General features: G+C 37.9%; 2 protein-coding genes across 3 annotated transcripts in view; one reads left to right on the forward strand and one right to left on the reverse strand.

The window, feature by feature from the left end:
• Window positions 1–5676, reverse strand: part of LOC106668360 (SAC3 domain-containing protein 1) — a 37719-nt gene extending 32043 nt beyond the window's left edge. Inside the window, exon 1 of one of the 2 annotated variants that reach the window (XM_014397030.2) lies at window positions 5562–5642. The gene's annotated coding sequence lies outside the window, so the exon portion shown is untranslated. Of the gene's footprint in view, window positions 1–5561 lie in introns of both variants that reach the window. The other variant, XM_024225374.1, reaches the window with a different exon arrangement.
• Window positions 1–19093, forward strand: part of LOC106668359 (chaoptin) — an 82853-nt gene that overhangs the window by 17263 nt on the left and 46497 nt on the right. The window contains exon 2 of the mRNA XM_014397029.2: window positions 2959–2990. Within this exon, the coding sequence (XP_014252515.1) occupies window positions 2986–2990 (5 nt within the window). The 5' untranslated portion in view covers window positions 2959–2985. The remainder of the gene's footprint in view (window positions 1–2958; window positions 2991–19093) is intronic.

Raw genomic sequence — 19093 nt, forward strand, 5'->3', positions numbered from 1 at the left:
AACTGATTTTGGTGTGATTTTTTACATTGTAATGCTTTAATAGCTGCTTGGCTCTCAGATCTTATGAGGATTTTTGATAGTGTAACCTCTTTTAAGATTTTCTAGAGATGGAATGTATTTCTGCTTGAAAGACCGAAGTGTACTTCCCTATCAGTTTGATTGGTCATATCTTGGGCTTGAACAGAAAACACCCGATCTGGTTCTTCGTTTGTTATATAGCCATCTATATACCATATCATTGTATCTGATGCTCTCCTGAGTTCTTCCTCCCCTTTATACTCCGGAAGTCACCAACGATCCTGGCTGTGAGCGGCCTTATATGTATAAAATCCGTCGCCAATTAGTGGCATACAAAGCACAACCTTTTGTGACAACACATCTTCAATGTATCGAGCAGCTGTTAGGGAACCCTCTATAAAGATCAAGTGCTACCTTCCATCGAATTGCCACCCAAACTGCTCCATAGATTCTCCGGATATATCGCTCTCCTGTTCTTCTCCAATCGTTCTTTCGGCCTTCAGAAGACCTCGAACAAAACCTTGACTGATCCGAAAACAGGAATTTGGTCCAATCTCCCTCAGACCAATTGATGTGATTTCTTGCGTGCTATATCAGAAGATCCAGTGGCAGGGTTGTTCGCACGTAATCCAGCTACTGAAAGTGTTCGCCTTACAGTGCGTATACTGACATCTATAACTTGTTGAAGTCGTTGCTTGATCTCAACAGCGTTAGGATGTGGATTACGGATTACATTCGAAACAACGATCCTCATTCTGAGATGTGACACGCTAATGCTTTAATAGTTGGTTACCTATCCCGATTATTATGAGGACGTTTTTGCCAGCGTAACCTCTTTTAAGATTTCTTTGGGCACAAGCATTGATGGCATGTATTTCCGCTTGAAAGACCGAAGTGTACTTCCCTAATGAGTTTGATTGCTCACATCTTAGGCTTGTACAGAAAACGCCCAATCCGGTACCTTCGTTTGTTTAGAGGCCATCTGTATTCCGTATCATTGTATCTGACGGTCTCCTGAGTTTTCCTCTCCTAAAGGATGATAATCTGTTCAGACTTTATAGGATGTTGTAAGCCCTGTGATGCATAGGTTTGCTAATCTTTGTATGTCCACCAGATCAATGATCCAAAGGTTATTTGGATTTTACTACTGTCGAGTTTAGCCAGTGGGCCATTTTCTATTTTAATCCCCAAGATTTGCGTACTACTTGTGGTCATTAGCGATATTTGGTCTTTTGTTACGATTTGCAGCAGGTGAGGAGGGTTCCAGGTTAACTTTTTATCAAAGATTATTCCTAGGCATTTAACTTAATTTTTTTAGCTGCACCATTTCATTACAGAAGCATAGGCATTGTATTTCTATTTTTCTTTTCCGGGTTAAATCAATTAGAGTAGTTTTTGGGCATGTGATTTAAGTCCCAGTTTTTCCACGACGTTTAATACACTTTGGGTGAGCTCTTTTAATGCGGGGCCGAATTTTCCCCTGACTAGTTATCTGCATAGCCTTGGGTATAGATTCCGTTTTCATTAGTTTTCATATGAGGTCATCCACTAGCACATTCCACAACAGAAGCGAGAGTATTCCTCCTTACGGACAGCCTCTCGTTACCACTGCTTCTTTATGGCCTGCACTTTTCTGCTTTTTAGCATTGATCCTATTCATCTGTAGCAGGTTTTATCAGTTCCTCGCTGATTCAGTGATCTAATCATTGCTTCAAAAGGAGTGTTATCAAATGGTTCTTCAACGTCCGAGAAAGTTCCTAATACTTTTCTTGATTTGTTCAGTGAATCCTCTATTTGTATCATTATTTGAAAGTATTATTGAAATAATATTTTGTTTTTAGATTTTGTCCTTTAACACTTGGAGGCGTATGAAGTACTTTTATCCCACCTAAAAACAACATTTTTTTAAATTATTTTATTGGTACCCTATCTAAAAGATTTGTTCATATTGCAAATGTAATCACAAAACGTTTTTCACCGAGAGGTAGATTTGAAACTTTTGGAATCTGGAACGGATCAGTTCGTTGACAAAAAGAATGCTGAGGACGTTGACACGGCGCTCATCACTGTAAGGTAAAGGTCCCGGGTTCGAATCCAGCGGCCCTGCAATCGAAACCAACATACTTACAAAAGGGCTTTTTTTTAAACACCGGCACCCTGAGGGTTGATATGACCTCTGCTGTTGAGTTTAAAATTTAAAAAAAAAAAATGCTGAGGTTGTTGTGGATAGTGAGGTGAGTGATGCGTAACGAGCATTGACGATTTGTTGTAAGATTTGTGATTGGAAGGCTTGGATGCGCTGGTTGTTGGAAATTTTGGAGGAATCCCATAGTTCCACTCTGTATATCCAAAGAGGTCCCAGTTTTCGGTTCTAAAAGTCTTCGTAGTTGTCCAAGTCTTCTGCTGAGTTGGGTGTGAGGATTTCACGACAGTTTGCTATCTAGGTATAGTCCAAAGAATTTGACTTGAATGATCTCTTTGATGTTGGCAAATTCTACCTATTGAATTTTGAGTTTTTCCGATGATTTAATCCCAATTACCGTTCGGCAAATATTATTAATTAAAATAATTATCCAAAGGATTAGGCAATAGTTGCATAGGCCATAATCGAACATATTCCAAGCCCTGTCGAAAGCGCTTGTGGAGTTAAGTAAAAGAAGGCTTAAGGCGCGTGACCTAAGTGGTCAAACATCTTCCGTTCCCTGGAGCAATCCGTATTTACATAACTGAACTCCGAATGAGGTTAACCAATTTGTTTTTAAATTCTTTAGGCCCCTTTTCATTCTAGCTTATGAGTGGAAACGCTTTAATACGGAGCTGTTATGTCCAATATATTCTCACCTTATAGCAGCCTGGCTTTAGGCCCAGACAGATGGACACCAGACACTTCTAATTTATTTTCTATAATATTTTGTTAATTCTTCTTTGTTTTTGTTACAGATCTGAAGACAACGCCAGTGCGAAAGAATGAGGTAATTGTTCTAAAAAATTTCTATTTTTAAGTATCAATTAGTCAATCAATAAACATATTACTGTCAATTTAAACTCGCCCTACAGTAAAAAAATGAGATCTATGCATCTAAGCCAAATAAAATCTTTATAAAACTGTAACATCAATAATCAATAATAAAATTTATATCCGATTAGATATATAATAGATTTTGTAGTATAAAATGTGATTTTGGTTAAAATGTGGATTTTGATGTGATGTGAATTTGGGGGATTTTTGAAGTGGATAATGCCTACTTTGAAACTGAGGAATCTATTTGATTGATTGATTGATTGGACAGTAATGCTAATTTTCAGCTAATATTTGCTATTCGAACCCTTAAAATTCCTCTTCTAACTTTGAACGCAAGACACTTTAACACCAACCGAAAGTGTCATCGAATAATTTTGCATTGAGCCAATCAAAAGGTAAAATTCACTAAAACTGAAGGTCTATATGAAATAAAATACTGACAAACCAGCCTTTTTTTCTCCGAGAAAGAGATGCAGAGTCGGCGTAGGTCCTCCAGCTTTTCACAAGCGTCTATTGTTTTTGTATATAACCTAAAGGTTGATATGCCAATTGCAAAAACTATGAGCCCAAACTGGCTGTGGGTGTGTTAAAAGGTTAAATCAAAAACCGGATATTCGAGTCTTACAGAACACACCACTAATGATTTGTTTATAAAAAAAAAACTTTAAACAAAACAATGTGCAATAGGTCAATAAAAACCCGAATTGGATTTTTTTAAAGACCTCAAAAGAATCCAGAATATTTTTAAATATTATGTATAGCGAACTTGAAAAAATCAATAAAAAAACATACCTAACAGTAAATCAATGGGATTCAATGATGGTCAATGTCTTGTGTTTGAAGGGTATTTAATCACAGAAAATAGAAAACAACCCTAATTCAATAAACGAAAAACCATGTTTTAAAACAACCAAACCTAATTTAAAAATTATCTGTACCGAATTTTAAAAGGTCAATGTCAATGAGGATTTTTAAAAGATTTCATTGAGATTTTTTATGCGATCGAACGGAATTCCATTAAGGATGGACCAATTTCGGTTATGAGACGAGGGATTTTCATGCAAAACACATATCTGCTGGTGACATATTTGAAAATAACTCGCGTTCTACATGTTTCAAAGCCATTGAAAAGGTGCGTAGATCCCCTTGAGCCATGGATAAAGGTCAAGACTGAGTGAGAGGTCGAAATCGAGTCGCTGAATGACCCCGACTGCGGTCCATTGTCAGAATAGCTTACTCCAGGATGTGGATCACCGTTTTAACAAGGACGAAAAAATTTACGTATCAATAAATTTCTCAAATGAAAAAAAAATCTTAAGATTGAACTGGTCATTCATCAATGAATACAAAACTAAAGATATTATTGTTCTAAAATTCTTAGAAAAGTGCAAGGAAGACAAGATTTTTTAAATGTTTTATATTATGTTACAATCTAGACGATTTTTACTTTTTTGACGGTTTTCAATCATCAAATTAATTCTTTTAAAATTTTCATTTCAGATAATTCATTAGATAATTAATTTTAATTGTATTTACAGTACTTAGCACCTCGCAGTGTTTCATCATTGTTGAAATTCAAAATAACTATTAGAGTTTTTAAATTAACTCAAAAGCAAGTAAACGATGTCCGTTACACCAACTCAGCTTCCGGTAATAAAGTTTCACCCCTTAATCGAAATAATTTCTATGCTAACAATTTAAAATTCAGAAAATTACAAAATATTACAAACCACCCACTGTAATTACGCGAGCTGAGCGATTCTTTACCAATGTTAAATATCAATATTTTATTTCGATATCGAATCCCTAACTGCAAATCTTCGGGAATACACAAAACCCCCGCATCCTAGATTTCCCTTCATCACCCACTGTAATTTGAAAATAAGCCCAAGCGTGACGTCAAATTTAATCACCTGATTCGATTGATTCAACATGGCAAATTTTGGAAAAAGTGCGACCAAGTGATGTCTAAAAGAATTTCACCGAAAAACAACAAGACTAAAGTATTAACGATAACATCAAAACTGAGAAAATATTCATAATAAATGAATTCATATTTCTTATATCATGCATATCAATACAAATATTCACGAAATTATGAATGAAGCACACCAATGCATTATAATGCAGTAACTTTTTTGCAATTCCTTCACTACAGTGATAAAAAAGCAAATGTCACATGATCTTTTTTTAAGAGCTTTGCTAATTATCAAAAAATTCAGTTTACGAATGATTTTATGATAGACATGGTAATAAACTGGCATTTCTTGTTTAATCCCATCCACAAGTTGCATGCGCTGAGAAACTCGTGTAATCTCACCCCAAACTTTATATTCCATATTTGATCAATAAACTGTCAAACTATAAATAATAATCAATATAAAACGATATTGATAGTAAAACTGACCAGACCTAGAGATGGCACCTAGAGTGGCATAATTGTTTAATTTTTAATTATTCCCGGCTTAACGATATACATAAAATAAACCGATTTTCCGACTATAAATAACGGAATACTCACTTTTTTCCGTGATCTCGAAGAAATAGTTGAAAATATCCGACTGCCGACTGAAGAAGACGGGTTGTTTTTTTCAGTGTTCCGCGTGTAAACAAAAAGGAGGCTCCGCGTGGAAAACCAGCTGGGCCATAGACAACCAATCGCCGCCCGGTCTTAAAGTGGCCCGATCAGGTCTGGCGTCACATTCCGAGTCGTTGGTTAAGTGGCCGTTGCAAATAACAATTTTACGCGATGGAACAATTTTCATTCCATCGATGAACAGCTACCAACAATTTATAACAACAAAATATCAAAAAAAGAAATTATTATTTATAGAAAATAGAACCTGATTTTTAGCCAGCAGGCCTATCGACCTTACAGATATTTACTTATCGCGCTTTTTAACTTTCTGTATTCAAAGATCTTACTATAAATCATTTAATTTATTACAGTGCAGGAATTAGATGTCGGCAGAGTAGCTCTCGGGGAGCACTGTCCATAGGCGGCCGTCGGACTATCTGACTCGTAATATATAAATTCGTGAAATATAGAATCCTTCATCGCAGAATGGATCCAAGCAAAACAAAAGGATAAGTGGATAAACTTTAACGGTGCTAGACGTAGTAAACTTATGATGAAACAACCCTCACCGGGACTCGCAAAAACACTGCTGCAATTGGAGAGGGCCAAACTCAGAGAAGTGGTAGGACTACTAACCGGTCACTGGTATCTGAGAAAACATCTACACAACATGGGTATATACAGCGATGATCCCATTTGCAGATTATGCAATGAGAAGGAGGAAACACCACCCATATCATCTTCGAATGCGAAGCAACAGCTCAATGGAGGTTTAACCTAACGTACTGAAAAGACTTAGGGAATCAAATTGCAGCAGCAACAGTCAATGGCCTGATACTTCTAAGAAGAAGGATTGAGTCTATTGACTGAACTAAGGAAATAGGAAGGTACAATAAGCCAGAATGCTGCAGTGCCTGAGCAATACAAAGTATCCTTTTCCGCTTCCTAATATCCTTTTCCACCATACCATATCTTACCATCTGACTCGTAGAAGAGGGGTCATACTCATCAGATTGAGAATACCATGCCTCTTACTTTTGGGCTACGGTCTATTCCTCAGAAACGTTCACCTACCCTGATATGCAGATGGATCACTCGCTGAAGTCAGTTGATTCCCAACTAACCGGGTTCAACTCCAACCTGAGCTTTCGACAGCTATGCCATTTTAGCCTCCAATGCTAACTATAATCTAGCCTAAAACTAACTAACATTTAAAATATAGTTACATGAATAAATATTTCACACCTATGTACATTGCAGTCATTCTGATTAGTCGGTGGATTATTCAATATTTATCCATCGACCTATAAACAATATAATAACATAATCTAAATTTGGGTCGATGGTGTATTTTTATAAATATTCAGCAATCGACCCTAAACTACACACACATACTGCTGGAGGGGCAATGGTGACCTTATATTACACCATCAGCCCCACACCATTCACACTAATAAAAACACTCTCTCAAATTAAACACATAACAAATCAGAAAAAGAAATCTATGTATAATTAAAAAACATCACGTCCTCCAAAAAGCGGAACAGGGGACCCATAAACTCGAAAAATTTTCTTAAATTCCGTGGGTTGCCTACACGCTCTTTGTAAAGAGCGAAGGCATGACAGGCCTCGACTACGTGGAACACATCGAGCAATCTGCATAAGGTGTGCTTCGAAATTCCCTTTTAACAAATATAATTTCGAAAAATCGAAATTCCTTGTGTTCAGCATCTAGTTTAAATAGAAATTTTCAAATAAGGTCAAAGAATCTCCGTTTCGTATGAGGCTTCGCTGAAGACATGATTTATTAAGCTAATTTTTGCTAGGCTAAACCTGCAATTGTGGAATTCCATCAAAAGTTTTATAACTCTATTTAATAGAGTTATATTAAAGTCGAGTTAATAGAGTCGCCTGATAAGATATTTATTATATATAATTCATGAGAAAAATCATGATATGAACTATAAAAGTGTGTTGATAGGCAGAACTCATTGTATATGTCAAATCCTTAAATTTTGTAAATATGTAAATATTAAATCAGACATGATGATCACCAAGGATAAGTAGTAACAATAAGTAGACCTATGAACATTTTAAAACGGAAACGTAGCTGTTAAATATAAGACGGTCCACTTGTTAGAGTCGATTTGACTCGCCGTCGCAATGGATGAACGTGGTAGCACCAAAAAAAATCGAGGGCGTCGGTGGTTGAGAAGCAACAGACCGATCCGCATTCGCATATAAATTCATATCCAAGATTACGTCGGAACTTTCCATCCTGCGTAGAGTGAAACAAAGTTAATTACCTGCATCATAATGTACCAAGATCATGATCGCAGCATGCTTAGCCTAATTCGGACCATTTTTTTACAACCGTTATGGACGTTTTGCAAAATTTCCTTCGAACATGCTGCTATTAAAATGTTAGGTGGAACGCGCAAAATACTCTTCACGGTGCATAAGGAGATGTACTATGGGAAAACTCTGGATTAATCTTATCCGTGCACATGCTTTAAGAAACGTGTAATTTGTTTATATCAGCTTAAATCAATGGGTCTTGACCTAAAACCGGCTCCTTAATGTTATGAAGTCTTGTTTTCTTTACAGACAGTTGAGCACTTAATTAATATTGTTTTGTCACAGACGATTTTAACCTTAATCAATGATTCCGTGTGTCGGAAATCTGACCTAGAAATCAGGTCACGATATCTAATAGGTTTTTTTTGTTGAAAAGGTAAGGTCGTAGAGAAATTTCGACCCTGAAATGTCCGCATGTGCATAGAAACGTTCTACTTTACTATTTGAAGCGGCTTGCCACCTTTGTCGCAGAATAACGGTGGCCCATTCAGCAGATTCTTCCGTGGGATCTGGGTTACACGACCGAGGAAAAACGACAGTGAGCGACGTAAAAATCTCGGATAGAACTTAGATATGGCTTGGAACGAGCAAAATTCCCGAATTCCGTGACAGCTTTTAACGCAAATTGTAAATTCCTACTGACCTCAGTGGAATTTATGAGAACAGGTGTAATGGAGACTGCTAACTCGTTCCCGTCACCCTATAAAGGATCGGCCAGCCTATACACAAATCGAACCCAACACAACTCGCAATTAACAAGGGTAGCAAAAAAGCAAATTTAATATATTTAACTTAGAAACATTTTTGTCCAAAATTTCATCGTTTTTCTCCAGTACAACCACTCATATTTCACTGTTTCGTTCTCCCAAGTGACTTCATAAAATCAACACAATTATTGTTTAAAACGATTTAATCCAGTGCAGCCAAAATTATAAGTTTTACTCAACAACACGCGTATGCAAAATAATAACGTTTTTCCGTGCATTAATAAAAAAATGTTGTTTCTCACAATTAAAATACATTGAGGAAAAACATTAAGCTTTTTTAATTAACTCTATTAAATCCTGAACTTCCGTTCGCCTCGCTCTTAAGAATAAGTTTATTTCACCTTCATAATTTATCGACGTTTTAATTAAATAATCACAATGGTGCTTTGACGGGGTTAAATACGAATCTTTACGTTTTAGCAAAGTACATCTTTAAGATTGGGAAAGTGGTACGGCAGGGCTGTTTACCCGCACCCTACCTACTCAACCTGTACAGAACACTTTATGCGACCTGCTGGGCTTTAGGAATCCAATACTGGTGTTAAAATCCCTTGAAGAAACATAGCCATCATATGCAGATGATACCACTTTGATTGCTGGCGAAGGGGAGTTAGGGAAACATATGACGATGGTGAAGGAATCAAGTGGAAAAGTTGGAAACAAGATTGTGGGAGGGGCCGATGGCCAAGTAGCTTCTCCATCTCCTCTCAGGTTGTGTATGACTTGGGCCGATGGCGGAAAATTTAAAAAATACCCCATTGACCACAAATTAGAGTAGTCTATTATAGGGAAAAGGTAGATGGAGGAATATCGAGTACTCCATCTACCAAACAGTATTAATGTGATCAATGTATGTTGGTGTGAATGTATTTATTGGTGTGAATGGAGAGGGGCTGATGGTGACATATCATCTCGATCGCCCCTCATGTTGCGTGACTGACTTGGGTCTACGGCGGAAAACTTTTAAAGTGCCCCAGTACCCCATCAACCCCAAATTAGAGTAGTCTATTATAGGGAACACGTAGATGGAGGAATATCGAGTACTCCATCTACCAAACAGTATGAGTGCGATCAATGTAAATAGGTATGAATGTATTTATTGGTGTCATCGTGTGTGTGTGTGTGTGTGTGTGTGTGTGTGTGTGTGTGTGTGTGTCCGTCCAAACTCCAGGGCAACCAGTCTGCTCATTTCAGGGAATGTTAAAGGCAAAACTGAAATACTTTGGCCACGAAATGAAAAGGCAGTATACTCTGGAGAAGAAGCTGACGTTAGGGAAAGTGGAAGACAAAAAAAAGATTGCCGACCAAGGGTAAACTGGGTATATTCTAGGGTTGACGATCTCAACCATGGAGAAATGGGGATAGTGACAGCCGACAGGAAACTCTAGTCAATCTGCAACCAGCGTGGACTGGTTCATGTAGTCACGAAGAGACGGAACCGACTGAACGAATAAAGAATTACACGTTTTAGAAAAGCAAAATTACCAAATCTTACAATTAATAAGGTTTTTTTTTAGTTGAGATAAAAAAGTCAATGGCACGAGCGGGATTCGAACCCACGATCTTCGGCTAGATACGCCGCTGTTCTACCACCTGAGGAGGGAAAATTACCAAATCTATTGATAAATATTCGCATATATCAAAGATTGTCGCTAGTTGATGCCATTTTCATTAAAAGGCTAGTTGAAGTATTCATTTTTCAAATTCCAAACGTAAAATGATCCTTAAACGCCATGTTTTGTTCAAAAACGGCGAGATGATGTTGAAGATCATTTTGGTTCTGTTGAGAATTTTCTTGTCGTTTTTGATCATCATATTACTTCCAAGAGCTCCCATTTTGACTTCTCTGTCAATAAAATAATTTAAAACTAATACGTAACAGAAGATAAAATTGTTGGTGCTAAGAGAAAGAAGATTCAAATTCAGAGCCACATTCAAGTTTTAAAATTTTAAAATTTCGCCATCTTCACTGTTTGGCTAGGATCAATACAATCCAGCAGAATTGGAAGAACAGGGACCTCACCCCGAGGATCTGTACTATTTGTCTAAGTTTTCCCCGTCAATACCGTGGCGAGAAATGTGCTCTGTCACCTGTAGCGTGTCGTCTGCACCATCAACAAGCTGTTAACGAGGAGGTGTTAAGAAATTAGACTTCCCACATTGGGAAACTGAAAACTCGCATTCCCATCATTTAGAGATGGCGATAACAAGTTGTGCAAGCCGTCCTTATTAGCCATCTTATCGTCCATCTCATCCGACTGGATCAGCCGGCATCTGGCCGTGAAGACGACGAGATTAAGTGCCCAAATTCCATTGTTTCAGTCCGATTGAACTGAGCCGCGTCGGAGGATAATTGCCGTCACAACGTTTAACGTGGAAAACTATTGACTTTTTGTATCATTTGCCTGCCGTTCACTACCTATTCAGCCAAATCATCAGTTTTGAAGTGTGATCCTTTGCAATTAAATTAATAAACCAGGGAGTAAATCTAGTAAAATCTGATGTTTGGATCAGCCTGTTTTCGCCGAGCAGTTTATTATACCTTGAGGTCACTTCCAATAGTCTATAAGACAATAGCACACACCTACCGACAATAGTCAGCGACTTTTTCATGACGAAGTCGTTTTATCACCCCGTTGTTTCTTATTCCGCTACAAATATCGAGATCTCTACTTCGGTATAATCTTATATGGCTAACGTTTGACATATCATGTAGGTATTGCTTATTTCTTCGAAATATCAATGGAAGACATTGACCAAGAATTTAGATAAGTTCAAATCATAACATGTTGTACATGCATACTGTAGGGACATAGTAAAAGAAGGGAGGATGTAGACTATTAAATCTTGTAGGATCTTTATTTAGCATATCAACTACTTAGACAAAATACAATTCCACTATCCAAGATTACGATGCACTGTCCAGTGACTGCCCACTCAGACAGTGCTTTGTTTACTTCAAGCCCTACCAACTCTGGAGGGTGGTGTTTCCTACTCGTACCCTTGAGTGGAAATACCATACAATACACAAATGTGCAGAAATGAGCCTATCACTTCTCGCAGTTTTCAGCTTTTGTATTTTTCAAAATTATCGGTAGGTCAAGAGAATCACACACCAGTGTGTGTTGGCAGTCTGAAGTCAGACGTTAGTCATGTCCGTCGAACCGCCGAGATCATACTCCTGGCTAGGTCATTTCAGCCCCCAACGTAATCAGTTCCTAAATTCAAACCCATTCACACTCTCGCTCACACTTACATTCTTTCCTATGTACATACATGTACAGGGTGTACTTTTTAGATGGCTCGGCTGAATGTCTCTTGAACCAATGACGCTATCAAAAAATTAAAAAAATACTTGCTTCATATTTTTTAGTCTAATATCCAATTATTACCCTTTTTTGGGGAAAAATTATACAGAGTACTTCAGGCCCAGTTCAACCACAAAATTTCAAATATCAAGAAGGGTTTTAGGTTTTTGGGCACTTAATTTTCCTCCACCTGTCCCCTCATATTCACGCCAATAAATACATCTTTTGTCCTCTCAGGGATAAAAGTATCAGTTTTATGTATAGTAAAACAACACGCAGGCCCGATACTAAGTATCCGTATGTCAACCTGACCCTATTTTTAGTCGTCCGTCGATGACTCCTCTTCTACGTTCGAAGGCCATCTATCGCTCTTAATACGAGAGAGTTTTTCTGCCGATCCAGCGTACCAATGATTCCACTTTCTTTTAATGTTGTTTTTACTAAATTTTTAGATACTGGGGGCCGGATTTCTGAGGTTAAGTCAGGAGGTTCGGACGTCCCGGCCTTAGCCGCCTCGTCCGCCTTATATGAAGATCTCTGTTTCTCGAAACATGTCCCATATAAGGTTCATCGATTTTAACGATGATCCTTTATGTTTTATCTAAGCCGTTACAGTATATTATTTGTTATTTGTTTCAAAGCCAAGTATATAAAAATAAAACTCGCCAGTAACATCAAATTATACAAGTTTCACAACAAAATATAGACAGCTTTGTCACTTCTTTAAGGTTCTTCTAAGTGTAAAATATATTTCTATAATAAATGGAATACAAGATATAGAAAATCACTAGATCATCATAGAAACATCCGATCGGCCATAAAAGGTCGTAACGGTTCATATTCGAATTTTAAACCGATGATATACTTAGTATTCAAATTTTATATTTTTATCAATACCGTAGGCGTATTTTAGTACAATTTCATGAAGCGGCAGTTGGGATTTACAAGATGTACTCAATCTAAAAAAATCGTGTTTATGTACTGTCCATTTTAGAATGTGCCGGTTAGGATTGTAGCATTTGTTTATTTTATTTGTTCTATGACTTATTTATTTTCTAACTGTAATAAATTATGTTTTAGTATTGTTCAGTTTGCAGACTGATTTGATAGAATTACATTTGAAATGTTTTAAATAGTTTAATGCAGAACAAGTATTTTTAGCATCTTAACCTTGTTGTTGTGACTGTTACGTTTGTTTCGAAAGAAGATGTTGTTTTCCGTCGATTTGATTGGAAAGTACGTTCTTCGTAAACATGAAATATTTTAAGTGGTAGTATGTATTATTTACAGGCCGCCAAACATCGTGGTCGTCGCCCCTCTGCTCTTTAAACGGAATTTTCGTTTTTTCCCTTTGTTTCCTGTTTTCTTAACTTTCTAACCTCTCGAAGATATATCAAGTTCTTAAATTACTCTTAAAATAACAAGAAAATACAAACACATAAAGATTTTCACGCTTGTCATTGCCCCAGAAACAACACTAGCGAAAGGAGTCTGCTCACATGCGCACAGTGCATAGAGGATTCCTCCACAATGTCTTAGTGAAGAAACGTTCACTCCCCAGGGTAATCAGTATCCCTCGAAGTGGGGGATGATCCCCTCATTGACGCCAATAACTTATTTTCACTCTCAATATAACACACTCTCACCGCAGACTACTCGATATTCCTCGGTGAGGGATGATCCCCTCATTCATGCTAATAAATTACTTTCACTCTCCATATAACACACTCTCATCCCAGACTACTCGATATTCCTCGAGGAGGGGGATAATCCCATCTTTAACGCTAATAAATTACTTTCACTATCCAGGCAACAGATTCTCACCTTATAGAACTCGATATTCTTCGGGGTGGTGGATGATCCCCTCATTCACGCTAATAAATTACTTTCACTCTCCATACAACACACTCTCATCCCAGAGTACTCGATATTCCTCGAAGAGGGAGATAATACCATCTTTCAAGCTAATAAATTACTTTCACTCTCCAGACAACAGATTCTCCCCTTATAGAACTCGATATTCCTTGGGGTGGATATTCCTCGGATATTCCTCCGATATTCCTCGTATATCATTGAAAAATGGCAAAAAGGAGTGTAAATTCAAAAGGTGGGGTTGAGCTCAAGTGCTAGATGATGCAGACAGTTCAAGTGGTAGAGCAGCGGCGTTTTTAGCCGAAGGTCGTGGGTTCGAATCCCGCTCGTGACACTGACTTTTTTATCTCAACCAAAGCCTTAATTAATTGAAAAGAACTAATAAATTACTTTCACTCTCTAGACAATACTCTCTCACCCCAGAATACGCGATATTCCTCTGGGTGGAGGATGATCCCTTCAGTCCCGCTAATAATTTACAGTCACACCAACATAAAAATACAACAGATAAACACAAATATTTTAATAAAAGTCATTAATTATTAATATAAACTTAAAGAAATTTAAGGTTATCACATGGTGATGAAATTCATTTAGCAGTGTATTTAGCGCAACTGGCCACCTTTCTCCTGCTAGGACTATTTTTTATATTAGCTTTGCTCTCATTTGCTCCTATAGTTCGAAGTCAAGTACCAGGTGTTCTCAAGTTTGGGGTGCTGCCGCATTAAAGGAACAAGTGTCATTCTCCTTTTGGTTCAAGCTTTTCAGGTGTACAGCAATTTTTCCGTGCCTGCTAAAGACCTGGATAAGTTTGTAGGAGTGGGTGAAGACTAAATCCTGGCTAGCTTTGATGTTCTCAAAAATTTTTTAGTATGGCTTCCTTTTCTTGCTTCCGACTATAGGAGGTTCCATTTTTCGTGACTTTTCTTTTTCGCTTCCGATCTGATTATGGATCTACTGTCCAGGAAGTCCACAGGCATGGATTATCTCCTGCCGCTTCCCTCCCTTATCGGTCTGCTTCTTCATTACATTCTTCGCCAACATGAGCTTTTACCCAACGTAATAGAGTTCGTTTTTACATATAATAAATACGATATATAACGAGTTTGACTTGTACATCAAATAAAAATGCTAAATGATGAAGCAGAACCGTTGATTTTTTTCCGCATGCGGAAATAATTTCAAATTATGTTGCAATTTTATGGCCCGTTAGAAATTACAATTGAAAAACAAACAGGTTTTTCCATTATTTAAATGTTTACTTTAGCCAAACATGTACACCAAGTTGTTAGGAACGAGATTGACCCCGCGGGTCAGCCTTTCACTATTTGGAAATTCCGAATGACAATCCGTGATCGCTAATTCGAATTGATCCTGCTTTCAACAGACCAGACATGTAAAAAATGAAACGGTTATGTGATTATAAGATTATACAATTTCGAGAGTTTGGTCAAATAAGTTTAAAGAGCTGGGTCAACCAATTCATGTTTTATTGTTCCAAACAAATAATTAAGGTAATGCAATCTATAATATGTGTAAACAGGTCTGGAGAAGCGTTTATTTGAATGTTTTAACGTCTTGAAGATTGACATTTTAAAATTAATCTAATTAAACTGTTTAACTCCTTAGAGTTGATCAAAATCGTTCGGTGATTTTTTTAAGCCTATATGCTACACATCTTCTGGCACCTGAAATTTAAACCAAAACGTAGGAGTACAATCGAGCAAGATTTGCTCGTATTTACTTTAAATTCAATCGACTTCGCTAAACCGGCACAGAAGAACAAAATTTTGAGGGCTTTTTTTTTCTTTTTTGCTTCTTAAACGTGATATAGCTTGTTACCTGTCTTTCCAGACTGTGCCATATTTGAATGTATAACAAGTATAGAAAGGTTGTTAGGTTGAGTTCTTTTCTTCTGCGATGTTGCAGGCCTGTTCGGTTTGTAAATATTTTCAATGTGTTCTTGTTCATTCACGGCATTAAAGTTGCTTCTGAGGAAATCTTGCATTTTAACCAGAAGCGGAATGTTGGTTGGTAGATGTGCGAGTCACGTTGTTCATTGTTGGGCCCGCCTAGGAAGTGGCCGTTGTTGTTTTCAGCTGTTTGGGGGAAAGTATGTGTTCGTAACGGCAACATTCATTTAGGGACACACCATCAAAGGCACAATTGTATGAAAAGTTCGTTTTACAGCCGAGGTTATGAAAAGTAAAGGATGTTAGTACAGGGGTGTTAATTTTATTTGTTGTTTTAAAACGCTTTTAACTTTGTTTTGTCTAATTGGCCATTAAAAAGATAATCCACATTATTTACAGGATTCTTCCCACGATTATTTTCAACAGTGAATGATAATTTTTAAATGGGTAAAATATTGTATTATTTGTGCATTGGCCGTTTTTTCAGTACTTTTTGCCATTTCCTTTTCTGCCTGAAGATGCTTTGCAGTCGAAAGTCGGGTCCGCGGTTCTGGCCCGGGTACGGCCGGTACCCGCCTCGACCGGGGTACGTGACCCGGTAACGGCCGCTCCTGATAAAGTGTGCAAAGATCACGTCCAACCAGGCGTCTCGAGGTAAAAAGAATACCAAACTACTTTTTTTATTTTGTGTTGCCGTAACGTTACGCGGCGACGCCCTTTATCGTCCACAGCATGCGGCCTCTTACGTAAACTCGGCCGATGAAGAAAATTCTGAAAATGTCTTCTCGCCCTTACGCAATTGTGGGCATTGATAAACGACAACGGTTATTCGCGTGACAGATATTTTTTTTAACCTGTTGACAGTGTAGTTTAGGTTGTTCACTTATTTTTTATAACCTATTTAGAACCCACCTTTACACCTCATCAAGATATAAACTATGCCCCTTGTGCATAATAGGTGCATAACCTTAGGATACCACAAGCTCTTCATCTCCCTCTCAACCCTTTCCATCCTTCTGAAGTAAATTACCACATTCATAAATCGCCAAGTAGACCCCCTGGGCATGGCCTAATTACCTCCTCCATACTTCGAAACCTCGGCTATAGTTTTCTTAACCACAATTTCTAATGCCTACGAACCACTCACTACCTAAGCTAAAAAAGCTCCCCACTGTTGCATATCCTCTTTCAGATCTCCCTTCTTCCTCCAATGTACAATAGCTGTCAAAAACTCCTTTTAAAGGTCTTAATACCCATCCACCATTTTAGAGTATTTCTTGGGTGCGTTTCTAGATGTAACGCTAGCTTTTGATAGGGTTTGGCACCTGGCCGGACAGGTAGGATGCGAACAAAGAAACTTTTTCTTCATCTGATGAGGGCCGTGATCCGTCTTCGCGACCCTAGCCGTGAAATTTAACAAGGATGTTACCCAAACCTGTTTCCTTATGAGCGGAAAAAACGTTTTTCTTTGACACACGTATATCAAAGCATGAGTTCTATATCAAGAGTTCATCCGGGTTTTTGAAGCTTAAGATTGCGCAATGACGCACACTGTTATATGATACATACGTTTTTTAGCAACATGATCCAACTAATACGCCTCGCAGGTTTTTTTCTGTAATGGTATAACGCCTAATCAAATTATTTTCAGCCGCTTGCGTAAAGCCATTTACGTACGTAATTTACCTGCAAAGTCATTTGAACAGTTTGGAATAAACTGTCAGATATTGGCGAGGAAGCCTGTGTAGGAAGCCATTCAGAATAAGCGTAAACCGCCAAATTATTTGTGTTGCGGTTTTTTTTTCACCTTCCCATAAGGCACAGACACCTGTACATGCGTGATTGCAACGCGCTGTTTACATCCGGCATATCTCCTTTTAATCAGCTTCACACGAAACGGACAGGTCGCAGAAGAAATTTCTCTTCCTGCTACAAAGGGAATCGCACAATCCCTGCCCCTCCGGAGCTGCAAGGTCTTCACTAAGTCCTAAAAAAACCTGAAAACAGATAAAAAGTATGACATAAATTTAAGATTCCCACTGAATAACTGCCGACAGGTCACATTAACTAATTTACACAATAATTAGCCAAGATTAACTTGAAATGTAGTTTTATTTTTTCGCCTTTGATGACTCAAGATGAAGGTCCTATTCTCAACTTGTAACATACATAATAATAATGTGGGAAGTAAGAGGCCGGCAAGGAGGTCAACCCCCTGCATGTTGTTACTTCTTTTTCTGGTTTTGCACGCGTATTTTTCAACCTGCAGCCATTTAAGAGTAATGTGTAAACTAAGACGATTTCCTAAAAAGTTGCTTCTCATTTGTATCTCAAATTGTCAACTACTGAAGAGACACAAAACATAAAATATAAACAAATCTACATCACCACAAACATAGAAGTCAGAAGGTCACATTCACTCCCTCATTGTGCTCGATAATCCTAGGGGCGGGGTCAAATACATTCGCGCTAATAAATTACTTTTACTCTTTAGACGACGCACACTCACCCTAGAGTACTCGATTCTCTCTGGTGGAGGGGTATAACAAGCAATCTAATATGGTTTTATATTCTTATTAAATATTATAAACTTATCTGTCATTGTGTGTACTGTACTGCTAACGAATAGACATTGCTCGATTAACGTCCCTCAGTCCGCCGTATCCCGCTTTATGAAACGATGTATGTCTCAAAAAATATAACCTACATCCTGTTATTCTATACAACCAATACTTCCTTACGCCTTTACAACTTATATATGTATTTTTTTAACGAGGGTTCGCAACAGCAGAGGTCATATCAACCCTCGGGGTGCCGGTGTTTTTGAAAAAAAGTCTATTCGTAAGTATCTCGGGTTCGAATGCAGGGCCGCTGGATTCGAACCCAGGACCTTTACCTTACAGTGATGAGCGCCGTGTCAACTCCCAAACCGTTGCGGCCACCGACGCCCCCGTACTACTTATAATAATAAATGCAATTAACAAATATTACAATAAATCACCTAGTAACGATGACTTTACTATGTAAAAAGTAGAAAATATAGTCAAAATTTAAGGTTAAAAGGAGTCAGGCTTTTTACCACCTTGCGCACTGCGAGCAATATTGGTTTATTGTGCAACTTCCATTTTGTCTAGAACTCTTCGTTAAGGCTTTTAGCCAGATTCCAAAGCTTTAGGCCATATAAATGTCAGCGAGCATGATAAAAAAGGAACAGCGAGATCAGACGGACGCTAAGATAGCTTGCAATGACCAGTTCT

This window comes from Cimex lectularius, unplaced genomic scaffold, assembly GCF_000648675.2.
Source record: "Cimex lectularius strain Harlan isolate CLEC.00 unplaced genomic scaffold, Clec_2.1 scaffold11, whole genome shotgun sequence".
NCBI classification, from domain to species: Eukaryota; Metazoa; Arthropoda; class Insecta; order Hemiptera; family Cimicidae; genus Cimex; species Cimex lectularius.